The sequence below is a fragment of the Acipenser ruthenus genome, chromosome 9, assembly GCF_902713425.1.
Source record: "Acipenser ruthenus chromosome 9, fAciRut3.2 maternal haplotype, whole genome shotgun sequence".
NCBI classification, from domain to species: Eukaryota; Metazoa; Chordata; class Actinopteri; order Acipenseriformes; family Acipenseridae; genus Acipenser; species Acipenser ruthenus.
The window spans coordinates 53646272-53665284 of record NC_081197.1 but is presented as its reverse complement, the minus strand read 5'-3'; the positions used below and the strand labels follow the sequence as shown (position 1 = coordinate 53665284).

The following is a 19013-nucleotide window of genomic DNA, read 5'->3' as shown; positions in this document are numbered from 1 at the left end:
GTCAATATCTAGCAGAGGGCGCAAGAGACCACTAAAAGGTGTTATGGAAACCTAGTGTTACAATATCTTAACAGAAGTTTTGTAGGCTCAGTAATTCAAGTTGCAGAACGTACCAGTACATTCGTACTTCCTAGGGACCAGAGAGCAGTGAACGTACCGGTACGTTCGTACTACTCAAAGGGTTAATTTATGGGTAGGAGAGGATCCGTGGTGTCCTTTGTGTTCATCGCCAGCTACATTAAGACACAGTTTGGTAGGGTGTAAGGTGGGTCTTAGCCAAGAACGGTTTAGTTGGTGTCATGACCAGGTGCTGCGAATAGTGAAGAACTTATCTGAAGCAGCAGAGACAAGCAGCAACTGGCTCAGGCTGAGATGAAAAGATTCTGGTTGGAGACCTCAAGCACAGTAGAAAGAAAGCAACGTCGATGGAAAGGAAGGTAAGCTGGGCTTAGCTGAGTGGGGGATGGAGGGGGGTGATGCTGGGACGCCAGAATCACTGTCAAGCCCTTTTAAGGTGTTGTGGGCTAGTCGACGAAGGATGGAAGGTGCCCACTTGAAGACCCCAGAGAAGTACCCTACTTCGCTCAGTCCAGATGGTTGTCTTGCAGATGCGCTAGGGAGGCCGCACTGTGGTTGATCCCTGGAGCCAGCATTACACTTCAGCCATCAACCAGGCTGAAGAATATCTACATCATCAGATGGAAGGAAACACAGATGGATCACATTAGTTTACAGCAAAAGAAGCTATGTCTTAGTTGGTGCTTATCTTGGTGAGAGCTGAGTCCAATATCAGCATGGAGTTTTAACACCTACTCTCTTGTGATGGAAATCATAAAAATCTTTTACTCATCGTACATGTGCATTCGTGGAAGGGTAACGTTGCAGTCACCGATTTCAACATCATTTGAATGATGTGATGTGTCATCGTTCTAAAACAATGTTTTTAAATAGTTCATGACCATGCTGATTAAATGGTTTGCTGTTGTGAATTTACTAACCAGATCTAAACATTATGTTTTTGTAGAATCTCTTGCCTCTATCCACTTTCTTTATCAGAAGTAAAACTATGACTATGTTAGGTGACCAAATCAAGTAGAAAGATTTGAAACAACACATTTTGACACTTGAAAATCAGGGAGTCAAACTCATTTCCTTTTAAAAAAGGAAATAAAACTAAAATGTAGCAACTTATTGCAAAATCCCATCAAGGAAAATGCTGTGTTCCGCATAAAAATACACACTATGTTAAATAGTTTTTTCCAACTAAAACCAAATAAAAATGCAAAGTACACCCTAAAATTGTGACTCGTCGTACATTGGTCTCATGATTAAACCCAGGGTTTAAAATGTATCTTGTAGTATAAAAGAAACATATGAATATTCTGCCTTTTTACTTTTCAGGAAGCATTAGTCTAATTAGGATTGTTAGCTTGTGATGAGTAAGTGCTCCTGAAGTTCGACATTAGAATGTATTTTTGTGGAAGAAAGAAACATCTATGTGTTGTTAGCAGTTTTTTGTGCTGTCACATGCTGTTTTCTTTGCTATCCACGACACATCTCATGTTATCATACTGTGATAAAACAATGTTGAGAACATTCATTTATTTATTTATTTACTTACTTACATTTTTATAGTGCTTTTATACAGGAATATCTCAAAACACTGTACAAGACAGCAGGTTAGTATTTTCTTCCTCTGAATGAATAATGTCCTTCAATTCTAGTTTGTGTAATTGTTGAAATGTGCGAAGAATCTAATAAAGGGACAAGTCAAATTGACAGATGAAGTGACCGCCACTTGAATTCACCATTCTGGGATTAGGTCTTTAGATACTATAATAAAGCCCAAATTATTTATTATTATTATTTCTTTCTTTCTTAGCAGACGCCCTTATCCAGGGCGACGATTGCCCTTGAATTTGACCAGGTTGTGCGTGAAGCTTTTCAAGTACTTGTGTTTACGTTTGTAAAATATGTTATGGATGGGTCTTTATTTGAAGTATGTATTTTAAAAAAGTGGCCTTTTCTGTAGTATAGAGTATTAGATCACAGTTGAATTGCCTGATAAGTCATTATGACATGCAACGGTACAGCAGACCGACTGGACGGTTTTCTATTGAAACAAAAACATTTAAATAATAAAATTGAAATACTGTAATTGACATCTTGACCAGATTCAATAACAGGCATCCTTTCTCTATGCTGTATCCATGGCAATTTAACATGTATGCTCATCAAGACACATCAGTGTGGCGTAGTGGTTAGGGCTGTGGACTCTTGACCGGAGGGTCATGGGTTCAATCCCCGGTGGGGGACACTGCTGCTGTACCCTTGAGCAAGGTACTTTACCAAGATTGCTACACTAAAAACTCAACTGTATAAATGGGTAATTGTATGTAAAAATAATGTGATATCTTGTAACAGTTGTAAGTCGCCCTGGATAAGGGTGTCTGCTAAGAAATAAATAATAATAATAAAAGACACAAAGGAACACAATATGACTCTTTATATATTTCTGTGATCAACAAAATGTTGATATGCTCGATTTATCAATGTGTTGTCTGCATGGAGAATTCTGATTAATTCCATTAACTATCTAGCAATGCTAAGCCTTCCTGCCTTTCTACTCTATTGTGTTTCTGAATCTATATTATTTTGAGAGAGCAACCACAAGAACCATACACAACTAGAATTGTGTCATCTGGTTCCCATTAAAAATAATTACAATCCAAGTTTTACATTGCAGTCTGTATTTATTAACCAGAGAGTCTGAACTGGTAACTGGTGGAGTGGTGGCTTGTGGCTGACACGTGATACGTATGATGGTGAATCCTGCAGCAAGTGTGATCATAGGAGCCCTATTTATTGGATAAGCTTTTACTGAATAGACAGACGTGAATTTTGTTTGGTTAATGTTTTCTTTGGAAGTAATAAATGTATCATTTTCAGTAAACTATACCTAAATCCAGAATTACAGCCTTGTTTTCAAATTGGCCACTGCATTTATTGCACCAGTTTCAGTCATACAGGTTGCACTATGGCTAACCGTATTAGAAATTGATCAGTTAATATACGGACATCTTGAGGTTTTGGACCGAATTGCAGGTGAGTCCGTTTGTGCAGATTCAGCCATGAATTTCTCAAGGGCCTAGTTATACAGGATGCTGTATATACACATTGCTTTGGTTACTGTTGCACATCCACAACATACTAATGTAAGTATGTGCATTACACATTTTCTTTAAGCTTGGTAAAGTAGTGTGCCTTTAATATTTAAACAGATCAAAAGACATCAAAGGACATACAATATAATTCTCTTAAATAACTTGATGCTGTTGTTCAGTATTTAAATCATTCTCTCTTAGAATTTGCTTCCAACAAAGGGAATGACAGCTGTTTACAGCCACATAATAGCAAAGAGCCTTTGTAGGGCAGACCGGATGTGCAGACATATGATCACTCGAAGACTGTCACAAGTGAGCACACTGTAGGTCGCTGCCAGGCAGTGCCAGATGTTGCAGAGAAAAAGGGAAGAGTTAAGAGAGAAGCTGACTCATGCAGGGGTGTAGAATGTAATAATAGCCATGACTTTAAAAACATTTCTGCAAGTCCCTTATTAGTTTGCTGTTTATTTTACAGCATGTATTAGGGTCCTGTCTGATCCTTGCTCTTTTTATTGGGCTTGCCCGTGCAGGCAGTCGCTTACAATTTTCCGCCGGTTTATGTTTTTTTTTTTTTCTTCAAATTGTAATGTTCCTTGCACCAGAATTAAATTTTTACTGAATTGCTTCCTTTTTATTAAATAGATACATTTCATATGTACAGAACGGTATATATTTGTTTTGTTGGTCATTTAAGTTTAGCAAATTAAGTTGATAGGATTTGCTTGTTTTTTTGTCTGCCTTTCTCCTAAACTTTGTTTAGAAAATATTTTATGCAAAGTATGTTAAAGTGACGTGGTCTTGGAATCTAAATGCTATTTTGTTGTTGTATGCATTGCAATTTTAAACATACGCTGGCAGTGTGTAACAGGTACGTTTATTAGAATAAACTGATGGGGTACTGTTTTCTTTTCTCTGCTGGCTAGTGGAGAAAATGCGTTTAACAGCCGAAATTGGGGTACAACGTTAAGATATGTAAAGTGTTGTCAGTAAGAGTGGCTTTCAGACATTTATGATAATTCTTAACCAGTATGTTACATTTTGTTGGTGAAATATGGGCCCATTCTGTCTTGTATATTTTCTTCAGCTCAGACACGTTGGGTACACAATTTCTTTTCAGATCAGTCCAAAGCATTTCTATCGGATTCACCCATGATTAAGGCTACAATTTTGCACGCAGCATTTACGTGTAGCTATCTAGGTCAGCGATTTATGACACAGTTTGTTCATTCAAAAAATATTGATCAATACTTACATTTTATTTCATGAAACTTTTTCGTACAAGGTAGTGTACCCAAATAGTCTGTTGAAAATAAATACTCACTTTCTCTAAAACTGAACATTGCTAAACAAAATACTTCAGACTGCCTTGAACATATTTTATTTCCTGCAAACTGTAGATAAAACGAGAGGGTTGTGATGCCCTATTGTGAAATGTACTAAGTGCCGAAATCGCAGCCTTACCCCTGAGGTCAATATTTCTGCCCCTACATGCTTTTATAATTGTTTTGTATAATAATTTGCTATAATTTCTATTTTGACCTGGGGGTCTGTAACTTCAGTACTTTTACCTAACAGCTGTATCCAAATTGACTCGCTTTGCTTTGTAGACAGATAAATCAATGTTTTTTACTTCTATCCTCTAAGGATCACATGAATAAATAGCCCTTCTACTCTAGTCTAGCTCATGATAACTTCTGTAGTCTTTCGGGGTGACTTTAAGTAAACACATACAGAGGGTATGAGATGTGTGGTTAAAATCTGTTATATGTACAGTATATACAGTATGAGCACCTCTACCATAAATATGCACACGCGTGCTATTATTTTGATAATATACATTTTTGTCTCTGTCTTTTGCAGGAGTGTGTTTTTGAAGACCTTACTGCCAAGCAAGATATTTTCCAAAATTTGGAGAGTCACGTTGGTGAAGATGTCATCCTCAGTAGCTCAACCTCCTGTCTCCTACCCACAGAAGTGTTCTTACAAGTGACGCACAAGAAGCGTTGCATCGTGTCACATCCTGTGAGTGTTCTTCATTCAGCACTTTTAAAAACACTGCAGTACTAGGGGATACAAAGATAGATGGACACTTTATGCTGCTCTTGAGATTTCTAACCAAATTAAAGAATGCCATTCATCAAGAAGTGTTATGTATCCCACTGAAAATACTAATGCTACTGTATCTCCACATTTGTCTATGAAGCAATATTAACTGTATTAATGAGTTAATGCAACAACATTTAAAGTAGTCTGCTACATCATATTCAATAGCCTGTTGTGGTCATCCTATTTGCTGCCCTTGGACTTCCATCTTTCATTGAGTGAAGTTGCCAACAATCAATTGTACTCATTGTAAGTTCTTGAAGCTCCTGTGAAGGAATAGTATTGTCAAAATGATCTGGGAAGAGGAGAATACAGGCTCTTCTGTCACTTTTTGGTTCCGGTTGGCCAGAACTGTTACCTTCGGACAGGTAAGCCCTGGAAGAGGTTAACAGTAGTTTGAATCAATATGGAAAGCATCCAGACAGTATGCTACCTATTTGAGGCCTGTTGGTAAATATATATTCATAAATATATGAATGCACTACTGTGCATGAAACACACACTGCTTTAAAAATACTTGAGCATAAAACCTGATGACAGCTTTTGAAACTTCTTTGTTATATGATTTAGCTTTCTGCCTACAATGTGAATCGAACCATATTTGCACATCAAACAACGAAATAGTGCTAGAGGCCTGAACCATTACCACACCCTGTGTTGTGTTTTATTGTCCTCAATATGTTTTAGCTCGTCGTTCTCATAGTATGTATATATGTGTGTGTTTGTGTGTGTATACATATATATATATATAAATAAATATTGATTCGCTTGGAGGCAGATACTGTATAAAGGAAATAATGCAAAATCATGCAGCCATCGCTTAGGACTGACCTACTATAACTTGCTGCCTGGCGCTTGCTGGGAAAGGAAGTGACTGTGGCTTGTTACTAGCAGGGATTGAAATGGATTTGCAGTACAGTAGTTTTGTATCTGGAGAACGGCCAGCAGTCATGAAATGAGCATTCAGATCCTCTGTAACCATGAAGCCTGAAACTCAGACCACAGAGCACAGAATAACTTAATAAGTTTATCATCTGGTTCTTAGGAAAACATTAGGATCTCTGTTTAAGCAATGCCATTCATAGATAAGGGCTTTGCTGTTAGGGCTGTATTGTACATCAAATTGAATTATTAAGAACACTGAGACCGATTTATCAATCTTTACTGTTTCATTTTGAAGTTGAACTGTATTCAGGGAATATTTATATGATGTGGAAATAGTTAGAGCAGACACAGTACAAATAGGGTATTAATGCATACACATGTAATAAAATAAAGTGGTAAACTTTACTCAATTTTCCCCAAAACACTTAGCAAACACTATTTATTTATTTTCTTAAACACTATGTATATTTCAAAGTATTAGGGATTATTTTACAGTGATGCATTGCATTTCTCTCTTGGCTTAATGTATCAATGTATTATTCTAGGTAAAACAAAAAATAAAGATTAAAACAACTAAAATACGTGAGCAGCAGCCCTGCAACATAGACTTTTCAGTTTAATGCACCACAAAAACTAATAAGGACAACATAAATTATGTAAATTTAAACCCTGAGGACCCATGTAATCTCGTTGTACCTGAGCATGGGGTCAAAGGTCAAGTCCCTTGAAGAGCCAACAAAATAAGTTGTACATTTAGAATAAGTTGTTTACTGTATGTTACCAAAATGTATCTTAATTAATGGCGTAACACCCTACAGTGAATAAATTTTTATAAATGAGAGGCTTAGGGGGGAAATGGAGCTGCTTTTATTTGGGCTATTCATTTGTCACATGACCCATTTCAAGTCTTGCAGAACGGTCTTTGCCCTTGACATTTGTATGCGTAGAACCCAGTTAGTTAGACTAAATGTGCTTTAGTCATCATCTTACTGTAAATAGGGGATACCATTTTTTAGGATTCTGACCTACTGAATTTCAAGCATACCCAGTAGTTTAATAGCCTGTTTAAACAAAGAAAAACAAAAAACACAGGAATTTAAAGCTATTCCAGAATGGCTATGTACAGTATAAGGGAGTGTATTTGTCAATCAGTGTGTTAATGCTTTTGCATAGTCTAAATCTTACTAAGTCATTGGAATATAGTTGTGTTTTTGACTCACTCGTACATCTATGTGGCAAGTCATATACTGCCTGTGTGTGTGTGTGTGTAAGCTGTGGTGTAATAATTTGAACTGTTTTGGGAGATACATGGCGGTTATGTTATCCTGATGAAAGGGGATTATTCATATTTTTCTTTATACTATAAATACATGCAATACTTCCCTTTTGTTTGAATCAGAATTCAATACTTTCTTTTCAAAGGAGTGGTCTGCTTTTTGGAGTTTAATGACACCCCTGATTGCTCACATTCTCTGCTATGGGAGACTGCCAAAGTAGTACTTAGGGGAAAGATAATAGCTAGAGAAAGAAGACAGATGAAAAATGCTAAATCTTAGAAAATAACATCAAGCATTTAGACAGTATCTCTTTCCCTCTTCTACCAATGATATTCACAGGCGTTTACAAGTTTGAACTTAACTTGGTATCATCCAAAACTGATATTTTTTGAAAAAACTATTTTAATTTGGAGAAAAATCAAGTCACTTATTAGCTAATCAGCTAAAACATAACTCAACAATTTCTGCTATTAAAGATCTATCTCATAACATTATTACAGCTCACAAACAAAAATCAATGAAACATTCAAGTCCTTTTATTCAAATCTGTATAAACTTGAATTTGACCTTGACATAACCCAAATACATTATTTTTAGATAACTTAAAAATGCCCATGCTCTCTAAAACACAATTCTAAAACACTAGACAATCCACTTACAAATGAAGAGCTGCAAAAAGCTGTGTTTGGCATGTCTTGTATATTGCTGCTGCATTTTGTAACATGCATAGGGGTGCTGTGTTAATTTAGTTTGATAGTTAGTTTATTAACCCTGGCCATTATGTTTCCATCTGACATTTTGATAGCCCGAAACACACTCACCAGCTAATTTCTTAGTACAAAGTAATTTAAGCTTTTTGACCATGTTGTTTTGCTTTAGTTTTATTAACATTGGTTTGTCTGTTACTTTATTATAATAGTTTATTAATAAACACTTGCCTATTGTTTTGCTTTTACTTATTCATTTAATTTCATATGTTGATGCATGTGCATCATGACAAGTAATGGATATGTATGTATTTATTTATTTATTGATTCATTTTGTGTCTGGTGGCTGACTCCGTCTTAGAGAACACTTAGGCTATAAAATGACATTGCTTGCTGCCCGAGGGGTGTTCTCTTAGCCAGAGACTACTATATGTATGTATGTGTGTGTAATATATATATATATATATATATATATATATAGTGAAAGAGTTTCCTTGTTTTAAAGATCGTAGCCCCTTTTTAATGTAGACCCAGACACAAAAGTTGAAGTTTATAGGCACTTGAGTGTCATTTTTATTATTTAGAGAAAATAAAAGACAACTGAAAATGAAACAAAACAAAACCTAACTCTGTTTTGGAGCACTAACTATACTTTTCTTCACTTCTCTAACTACAAATCTGACGGCTAAGCTGTTTACTGATTACGCAAAACAGTTATTAAACACACACAAACAAAAAGGTTTACACACTACCTTTTAGACACAGGTTTCTTCACAAATGACAGCCTCTCTTCACACAGACTGGATACTGCCCTGAACAAACATTTTGCCTGGTTTAGATGCATGCCTGCTTATTACAGGCAGTTGACACTAATTGAACTAAAAATAATTAAACATGTAATCAATTAGAATAAATCATTACACCTGTGGGATAGGGTTAAGTTCTGTCTGGCAGGGATATATATATATATATATATATACACACATTTGTGGATTATAAAGAAACTCCTAAATATATTTACAAAATATAGCGATACAAGATACAGCTGTAGTAATTGGTTTATTCATTTTTGAACACCATTTGTTTGCGCATCTTTTGTTAATTAATAACAACTGTCTTTCGTTGCGTGTGACGTCAGTAGCACAGCTCGGCTCTGCAGTGGAAAAACAACCCAGGCTCCCCTTAACTGCACCATGAGGGCTTGGTTGTACAGTGGAAAAAAGGCTTTTTTTTTATCAAATCTTTTATTTGGGGAACAAACAACAATAGAACAATACAACAAGAAATTCCCCACATTTTTTCATTTATATCCCTCCCCCTCCCCCTACAACAATCGTTTGAATCTTGAAAAAATATCCTGAAACTATTCTTTCTCTTCTTTACTGTGAAGAAAACTATATTTCCTGTTAAACTTGTAGAACAAATTCAGGACAAACCGTTTTTTTTTTGTTTGTTTGTTTTTAAAAATCACAAATGAACTCTTCTGTATGTTTATTCTTCTGTCAGATTGCCTGTTTCTCAGATACCTTTCTCCTCAGGTCTCCTACTAATGACAAAGTAGGAGACCTGAGGAGAAAAATTGCCTCAACATGCTACTGTCCTGCTGTCATAATGAATAGAGTTGCTTATCGGTGACCATAATAACCCTATGAAAGTAATCTGTTACTGGGCTGAAATCTGTAAAATAGCATTCCCAAAATATGAATTGTTAATGTAGACAGGTGGGTAACGTGTGTTTCTTTACCACTGGTATTCTGGTTGTTTTGCTTTGTTTTGTGTACAGTACATCCCTACCTTTAAATTCTTTGTGTGAAGAATGTGCTGGTTTGTGTTGAGTTGTCTACATTTTGTTAACTTGAAGGACAGGATGTGTGAATGTCTGTGTTTCCTTTTTTTTTTTCCTGTGTAGACCAGTTCTGATTATGGGAACTGTTTTGGGACCCTTGAATATTAGGCATTTCATCCCTTTCCTTTTTTGGAAGGTTTGCTAGGGGCAGCTCCCTTCCTTCCATATCCAGATTTTCAGAAGTTGTGTTTGTACAGCCTGTGGATCAACCCCCTACCCTTTCTAAAGACTGCTTCATTGGCACTCTCCCTTAATATTTATGTCTGCATTACAATCCACATTCCATCATTTACCTCCCTGGTCAGTTGTTTCCTGAAGTCTTTTAGAAGGTGTAACAGGAGAAAATGTACAGTATGTGGGTCACCACTGAAATACAGATCCCTGAAATCTACACTATCTCAATCTGGTTCATCAATTGTGGAAAAAATACCTTCTACTTTCCTCAATACCACACCACATTTTATAAACAGCATCCCTAGAACTCTTTATTTAAGGCACCACAAACCTGTGAGATATATATGTGGACTCGGCAGACAGCCCAGTATGACAGATACGTTTTGGAGCTAAAGATTATTTTAAGGAACACCTCTTATTTTTGTCTATCCCCACATTACCAGAATCAAACTTCTCCCATTCTTTTTTTTAAAAGAGGTCAAATGCCTGCTAATTTTAAAAACTAGAATCAGTCAATAAAATAACATAATCCAAGTTCTCTTACAAAGTTGTGTTTTTGTTAAGATACATTTTTCTCCTTTCAAGAAATATTAAAAAACGCTTTGAAAATATGGCTGAATATTGACTAAAGTTTTGAACCACAAAGGCAACTTACATTTTAGGCTGGAATGGCAAAAAAAAACAAAAAACGCAAAAAAAAACAAAAAAAAAAAAAATAACAATTAGAAGCTTAGGCTGAAATTCGGGGAGGGATTATTGAATGATTGCCTCATTAGATCACTTCCTTGTATGCTATATAAATCTCAGGTAAACTCAGCTGGGCGTTGCTGTCGCAATCCATATGGGGGGGGGGGGGGGGGTTTGTCACGGTCCACCCTGCTGATTCAGGCATTGTCAGATCAGTTCCTCTTTCAGAGGACGGTGGCTGCTTCTCTGCTTAAAAGGCGGGACCACAGTCCAAATAGTCCATAGTCACCACCTTCACCATACCCATACAAGCAGTCATGATCCCAACATTGAATATCTATTGTAATTTCAATGACTTAAATATTGTTTTTTCCTCGCTATTCTGCTTCTCTGTTCCCTCTGCCAATTAGCATTTCAGAATGAAAGTAAGTCCCTCAGTAAACCTCCTTTAGATATCACAGGAAATGTCATTTGATTGTTTGACTAACTATTTTCAGGTCAGGAGTTTAAAGATGACATTCTGACAGGAAGTGAGTGGCATCCTCTGTGAGGTCAGAATGGTCTTATTGTACAATAATACTTCACTAAATACGTACATAATGTAGAAAAATAGCTCTTCCTCTCTTTATTATGTTGGTGTGTTAAGAAATACAAACAACAGTAGAAGTTTCCATTAAGCAGTCCAGTGAACATTACGTAATTTAAGGAAATGTGCTAACCTTTAGTGAAGCTGAGAATATCCACTCAGGATAATTTCTTAAATATCCTGAATGGTTCTTCCTTCGTCTCAGAGCTTGACAAACAACTTTGTAAGAAAAGGTCTTCTGTGACCTTTAATATTTTTTTGTATTTACATTGGCAGATCCTAAGATGTTATTGTATTACTTGTAATTGTTACTACTGTATGTATTATGCATCACTACTATGTTGTCACTTTTTGTTTAAGCCTAAGATTCTTATCCTTTGGAGTAATTCTTCCCACACAGTATTTAGCTACAAATGCTTATTCATCATTGAAAGTGTAGGAAAACGATTATAGGTTAAACAAAAATAAATTAATTGGACCTATTTACAGATGTAGACGTTTACATTATTTTCCGATGTGGTGACTGACAGGTTTGAAAGTTGTACTCACATGATCCCTTTGGCTGTGTGAAAGGGTTATGATGGTATTATATCAGTATAGATTGTGCAGTTTCATGCTGTGTGAATGGGTAGTTTAAAGAATGTTTGAAACGTCTCAGACGGCTCAATAGCGGCATTTGTGTGTGAAAGGGGCTCAGGTTAGGATTGAGGTGCATTGGAGAGTGGTTTCATTGTCCTTCACCTCGTGTACAAAATTCACACATTTAAAAAACTTTTATGGAAGCATTTCAAACAGGCACTTCCACATACAGTATTATCTTACTTTACCACATACAGTATTATCTTACTTTACCACATAAAGTACTTACTTACATCGCTCAGTACGTTTACATGGCGCAAGTATTCAGAATATGAAGTATTTGGAATACTAGAATATTCTGAATGGTCTGTATACATGCAGGTGGAATTCTCTTATTCCTTTCATATTCTGCATTTCCTTGGTAAACGGAATATTCCTTTTATGCCATTAATGCATGCGTACCTTGCTTCACACTGCAAACCCAAAGAGTGCTGATTGTAGTAGAATAGTTTGTAGTTTATTGTAAAGAGCTGGTGGTATATTTCTGTTTTTTCAGATATGGAATCTGTATTTTGAGATTGTGTAGATGCTTGTGGGTCTTAATTCAGTGTAATGGGTTCACACAGACATGCACACTTATGTCTATTAATATAACAAGGCGACAGATTGAAGATGAGTTGCCCCTGTTTAGCCAAGCACATCATCAACAGAGCCTACAGTAAACAAATGTACAGTAGAATAATAATCATAGTAAATAAATAAATAAAGCAAAGGCTGTGTGTGTGTGTGTATATATATATATATATATATATATATATATATATATATATATATATATATATATATATATATATATACAGTGCCTTGCAAAAGTATTCAGACCCCTGACCAATTCTCTCATATTACTGAATTACAAATGGTACATTGAAATTTCGTTCTGTTTCATATTTTATTTTAAAACACTGAAACTCAAAATCAAATATTGTAAGGTGACATTGGTTTTATGTTGGGAAATATTTTTAAGAAAAATAAAAAACTGAAATATCTTGTCCTTTAACATGCTACACCGGGTCAGTGAAGACAAAGGGCGATTACCCAGCATGCCATTCATAAGGTTGAAGTAAGGAAAAATTGATAGATTCGCCCCACACTTCTGCAATTCTCTGTTTCTTGCCATCAAGCTGTTTTACGACTTTAAAATCCTTAATAAAAGTGATGTCTCCTCATCAGCCCAAAAGCAGCTGTGTTTTCTCACACATGCTGTCATGTTCACTGCTGTGAGTTTTTTTTATTGCTCGTGTCTGTTGTGGGTTACGCTTCATAGTTGGAATATGCTGTTTACATGGCTTTATATTCCACTAGCATGCCGCATACTAGTGGAACATGCCACCTCCAATATTCCGAATATGCAGAGGTGGAATATTCCTCTTCATATTCCGAATATGCTGTTTACATGACGGAATATATATTCAGATTATTCAGTATTCCGAATACTAGATACTCCGAATCTCAGCCAATATTGACAGTTGAAAACAGACACCTATTTATTTAGGTTTTGTTGTTGTCTTGAATGAAACAATGCCAGTGGGTAGCACAGAAACAAGAGGGATGGGACCTAGTGGAACCCTCTTTTAGTTTGCCCAATACTGTACACCAAGTATATAGAAACATATTTGCTATTTTTTATGCTGCTGAACAAAAATCTGTTGGTAAAGATAAACACACAATCATAAAATCTAAGCTAAACTGAAGAAACTTATTGAAGAAACAATGTCTTCAGCAGACCAAGAAGTTTAGAATGGAACTCCTTCTAAATGGCATGCTTGTGTCCCCATTCCCAGGTGAACCCCCCCTATTACGTGAAGCTAGTTGAGCTGGTGCCTCATCCAGAGACTGATGCTGCAGTGATGAAGAGGACCTACTCATTGATGAAGGAGGTCGGGCAATCCCCAGTGAGATTAAGACGGGAGATTGATGGCTTTGCCCTGAATCGCATACAGTATGCAGTCATTGCAGAGGCCTGGAGGCTTGTCAAGGTAGGTGATGTCCTGAGTTAACAGAAAGGTTGATTAGTATACTAGACGCTGGTGAACGCTTCATAAAAAATTACAAAATGGGTTCAGAAATGTATGCGTCGTGATTGGGTACTTTGTGCACTAAGCCAGTGGTTCTCAAAATTTTTGGACCTCGCCCCCCTTCCTGTGGAGTCACCGCTGTTGTGTTTTTTTTTTTTTTTTTTTTTTTTTTGCACGAACCAGCCACCTATTAATCGTAATAAGAGCAAACTTAACACTGCAAATTACAGTTTATGATTGTGACCAACACTTATACTAATGTGCACCCCACATAGTAAGCTGATAAACTACATGTATTACCGGATGGCAGCGGACCAAAAATATGCAAGCTTAAAATGCACCAATCAGATGCACAGCGTCATCTACAAAACTTTGACATGCCTGGAGGTGTCAGCATAAAGATGTGTTTTAAGTTGATATATACCATATAACGGGACATTTTGGCTGTGTGGCGGAGTGATCCACCCCTATATATTTATTTATTATTATTTGTATTTTTGTTTGCGGCGCAGATAAAAGCGTATCCTCACGGGGTTTTAAATTATAAAAACAATAACAAATACGCGGCGCTTTGATCTGCACCGCAAACAAAAATACAAATCATAATAAATAAATATATAGGGGCGGGACACTCCGCCACAGGCTGGTATTAAGTTCGGTGGATTTGCTACCTTGGGGGATTTAAAAAAAAATTTAATTGCCGTTTTTTACTTAGCATTTTCACAAAGAAAAATGCCACACAGTTTTGCATTTATACTTTTAATTACAAAAACATTCAAATAAATGTTTACTTAATGAAATACATCTGCTAAAACTATATCTCATTTACAGTAACTCGTTATAGCATCTACAGTGTCACTGCAGCAACTTGGAGAACAACAAAGGCGGCCTAAAAATCAGTTACAGTATTTATCGTTCTTATATGGCCCTTAATTTTAAGGTACCAGTAAACTCTCAGTTATAAAACTTGGCTCTGGTTCACAATATAACACAGTGGAATGATCACACTATCATTTTGTAATTGCAGGACAGTATTGCCACGTCTGAAAACTTTAACAATAAAGCCAAAACGAAAATGCTTTAATTTGCTTTGAAATTATTTCAGACTGGTTAATAGACTAGCAAGCACTGGCAAAATCACCTCAGTTTTATACGGTGTAAAACTAATTTATTTTAACGTTTTGTTTTGTTTATGGACTTTGCAATACTTGCATGGTGGGTGTCTTCAGTAGTTGTATCTGCAACATATAGACAATAATAATCAACCATTTTGTTACAGTCTGGCACAAACAATTCTGTCTTTTACTTAATTAAACCCTTGTAAAAAAAAATGCTTAACATAAAAAGGAACAGTCCTACTACAGTAGCAGGCACAGTTTACAGTGCCTCTGTTTCTGATCATCAATTCCAGATTTTTTAAATCCATTGATGGAAATGTCTGGTTTACTTCTAATGTTTTCAAGCAAATTGGCTTCATAACTGCCATTCTCATATCCACTTTGATATCTGACACATTATTTCCCTCGTCCGGCTTTAACCTGTTCTGTATACCAGTCTGAGGCGGGATCGCTGCGAGCACTGTATGCAACCCTCTGATTGGTGGAACTATTATTGGCAATAAAATCAAAGCCGCCAATAAAGCCAAAATAAATTCTCTGCCCGTGCGCTGTAATTAAAAATAGATAAATTCTCTTAAGATGTGCGCTGTAATAAAAAATAGAAAAATCCTGAACCTTCTAACACCCCCCCAGGATACAGTCTGTGCCCCCAGTTTGAAAACCACTGCTCTAAGCCATTGCATTATTACAGTACAACCAATGGCTAAAAAGACTTTGTGTCCTGCCTCCAGCATTCATGCATTCTTAGAGGATGAAGACAGAGACATTCAACACCAGAACCACTTACAAGAAAAGAGAACGAAACGGAAACAGTGAGTTCAAGAGACCTCTTTCTCAGTGCTACCGACATGGACAGAATAGAAGCAAACAAAGAAGAACCGAATACAAAAAAGTGAACCGTTTTTCATAACTGGGCAACACAAAAACAAGTTCACATTGACTGGAAAACTTGATGGTTTGACAATGGATGGATTGTCGACCAAGTGGCTTGATCAAGTTCAAGTTTGAAAACAACCTAATGACGTTTAAACCAGAATAAATAACCTAGTGATAAGATAATCTACCTTTTCCTAATAATTGTTATTGACAATTAGCTTAATGTCCTTCCAAAGAAAATATTTCCTTACTTCTCATTAAAATAAAAACATTCTAACAAGTTCAGGTTCAGGTATTGGGTATATTATATGTATCAAAGTGAATGAGGGCAATACTTCCTTCAAAACCTGGTAAAAGCACAGTCGTGTGGTGCGCAGGGGGAGTCATGCAGCGCAGGTTTGCGTCCTGGCTGTGCGAAGTAGGCCAGTCTTCGCTGGGGACTCAGAAGCCAGAAGGGAGCATCGTGTTGGCTCTTGTGCTCTTGTGGGTTAAGGCTGCAACCCACCAGATGCGAAACTGTGTTTGAATGAATAGAACCTATACTTTTGATAAGTATCTTTCACACCACAGGTGACAACACAGGCGACGCAGGAGCAACGTGAAATAAATAGGATTGATTGTAAGCTGCCCAGAGCTGTGTTGTCCTCTGACGCTGTAGCTCTGGGTTGGCTGCATTGCCGCTATGATTTATTGCCATATCAGGGGTCGCCAACACGGCAGTCGAGAGCTATTGGTAGCTTGCCGGTGGTTTAAAAGTAGCTCCTGACAAGTACACACACACTTATACTCGGCGAGAATCATGCACACGCTGACCGTTCGTAAACTCCTGGGGCCGGTTGTACTAAAGGGATTTGATTCTGGATCCAAGGTCCCATCTTGATCCTGTGACATATTGGGTTGCACTAAAAGGATCAGCGCTGATCTGGAGCTCAGTTTTGGCTCAAAATCTGATCCTATTTCGATCTTGCTTCAGACCAAGATCAGAGTGGGATCAAAGCTTCACTGAACGTTTTAGAAATGGAGAAATTAAATGTTTTTAGTTTTGAACAAAGGAATAAACAAAATAATGTAATTCCTCCATTTAAAACTCAGCTCATCCCAATCTGATCCTGCTCTACAGTTGATGGCTGCGAATTGTAATATATATTAAACAACGGAGATGTTTGACACACACATCATAATACATAAAGGAAACTCTTTTTACAATTGCTAAAGTAATCTTTAAGTAAGCACACTGAATGTAGATAATTGATCGACATAACAGTAACTTAATAAACTTTTCAAGTATTGTACATGGTCATTTATTCTGTTTTTGTTTGTTATACAAAACAAACATGTAATTTATTTTGAAGTAAATTAAACGATGTTTGTGGGATACCACTCGCTACCCAGCATTCAGATAACAAGCTCAATATTAGTAGTAGTCGTGTAGTAGTCTAGTAGTATTGTTGTTGCAAGCTTCAAATAACCAGTAGACTATAAATATATAACCTGCTTCAATGTTTGACGTAGTTGTTAAATTGGATTAATTTATCCGTAGAAATACTTCATACCCCTCCCCCCCGACCTTGGCTACTAATTGGCTAGAAGAACTTCTTACTGCTGAATAAATAGTTAATTTACTTTGTAGATTTGGAAATTGGTTTATTTATTTAATAATATACTGCATCTTGAATGTGTTGTTTTTCAGAAAAAATAAAAGTGATTCTTGTATTTTTTTACTCATTGTTATGTACATTTGTAATTACTGTTCCCTGACAATAATCACGCTCTGCACCTTTAAATGTTAAACGCAAAACCATTGTGTATTCTCACCACCAGTGCACAGACTCAGGCTCAGTGCATGAGCTGAACTCAGACGGGCAGTGGCAGACAGGCGGCTGGCTTGCTTGCTGGGAGCCAATCATAGTAAACACTAACAAAACTACTGCATTTCAATACACACTGATACTTCTTGAACGGACAACATCAAAACCTAAACCTTTTTAGTTTTTTCTTGTACACAAACCCTGCATAGTTAAGGTTCAACGCAACAACGCCTTCAGTACTAAAGCCAAGGATTTAATGGCACTTTTACTATGGCCGTCCAGAGCGAAATGTTGTGATTTTAAAGAAAAGACATCCAAGGAGAAGGATTTGACATTTGTATGATTCAGTTTACATTCTAACATGTCAAACTTACGAATTATTGAGAAAGATGTTTTATGTTATATAGCTATGGCAAAAAGTTTTACATCACCTAGAATTTTATTTTATATATGAACATAATTTAAATTATCTATTTATTTAAATTATCTATCTATCTATTTATTTATTTATTTATTTATTTATGTATGTAATTATTTATTTAACATAATTTATTCAGCCATAATAGTAGTACAGTATTTCATGTTAGATTTTGAAATGTCACATTTTTTAATTTTAGCAGTTTTTCTTTAAGTCTGTGGAAAACTACAAAACTGTATTTAATTCAATATATTCAGCAGGTTTCATTCGACTTTATTAAACCAGATTTGTTAATTTTATAGGGTGATGCAAAAGTTCTGGCTGTATATATATATATATATATATATATATATATATATATATATATATATATAATATATATATATAAAACCTCAAAACACACATTCTTCAGAACAAAAGGATACCCAGCATGGTATTCAAATATCCATGTAAGTCTAGGTAGCAAGACTATTCTGGATGTACTGGCTGTAATTATTTAGTCAGATTCAAGGTATACATTTTAGTTAATTGATTAATTAATTAAATCTGGCTTTTAAAAAGTCCTTAATAAAAACATTCCTTAAAACAGCCCTTAAAGTTTGTGAATAGGGCTCAAGTTTTTAGTCTGCAAGCTGATGACAGCAGAATGCCAAGAGGCCGCTTTCACGGTAAATTACATTTTGTTAATTTTTTTTTTTTTCATTTGCAAC

At 36.1% G+C, this 19013-nt stretch overlaps 1 protein-coding gene across 1 annotated transcript in view; it reads left to right on the top strand.

Moving 5' to 3' along the window:
• LOC117406054 (lambda-crystallin) overlaps positions 1-19013 on the top strand; it is a 46703-nt gene that overhangs the window by 16662 nt on the left and 11028 nt on the right. The window contains exons 4-5 of the mRNA XM_034009765.3: positions 5025-5186; positions 13850-14044. Coding sequence (XP_033865656.1) covers positions 5025-5186; positions 13850-14044 — 357 coding nt within the window. The remainder of the gene's footprint in view (positions 1-5024; positions 5187-13849; positions 14045-19013) is intronic.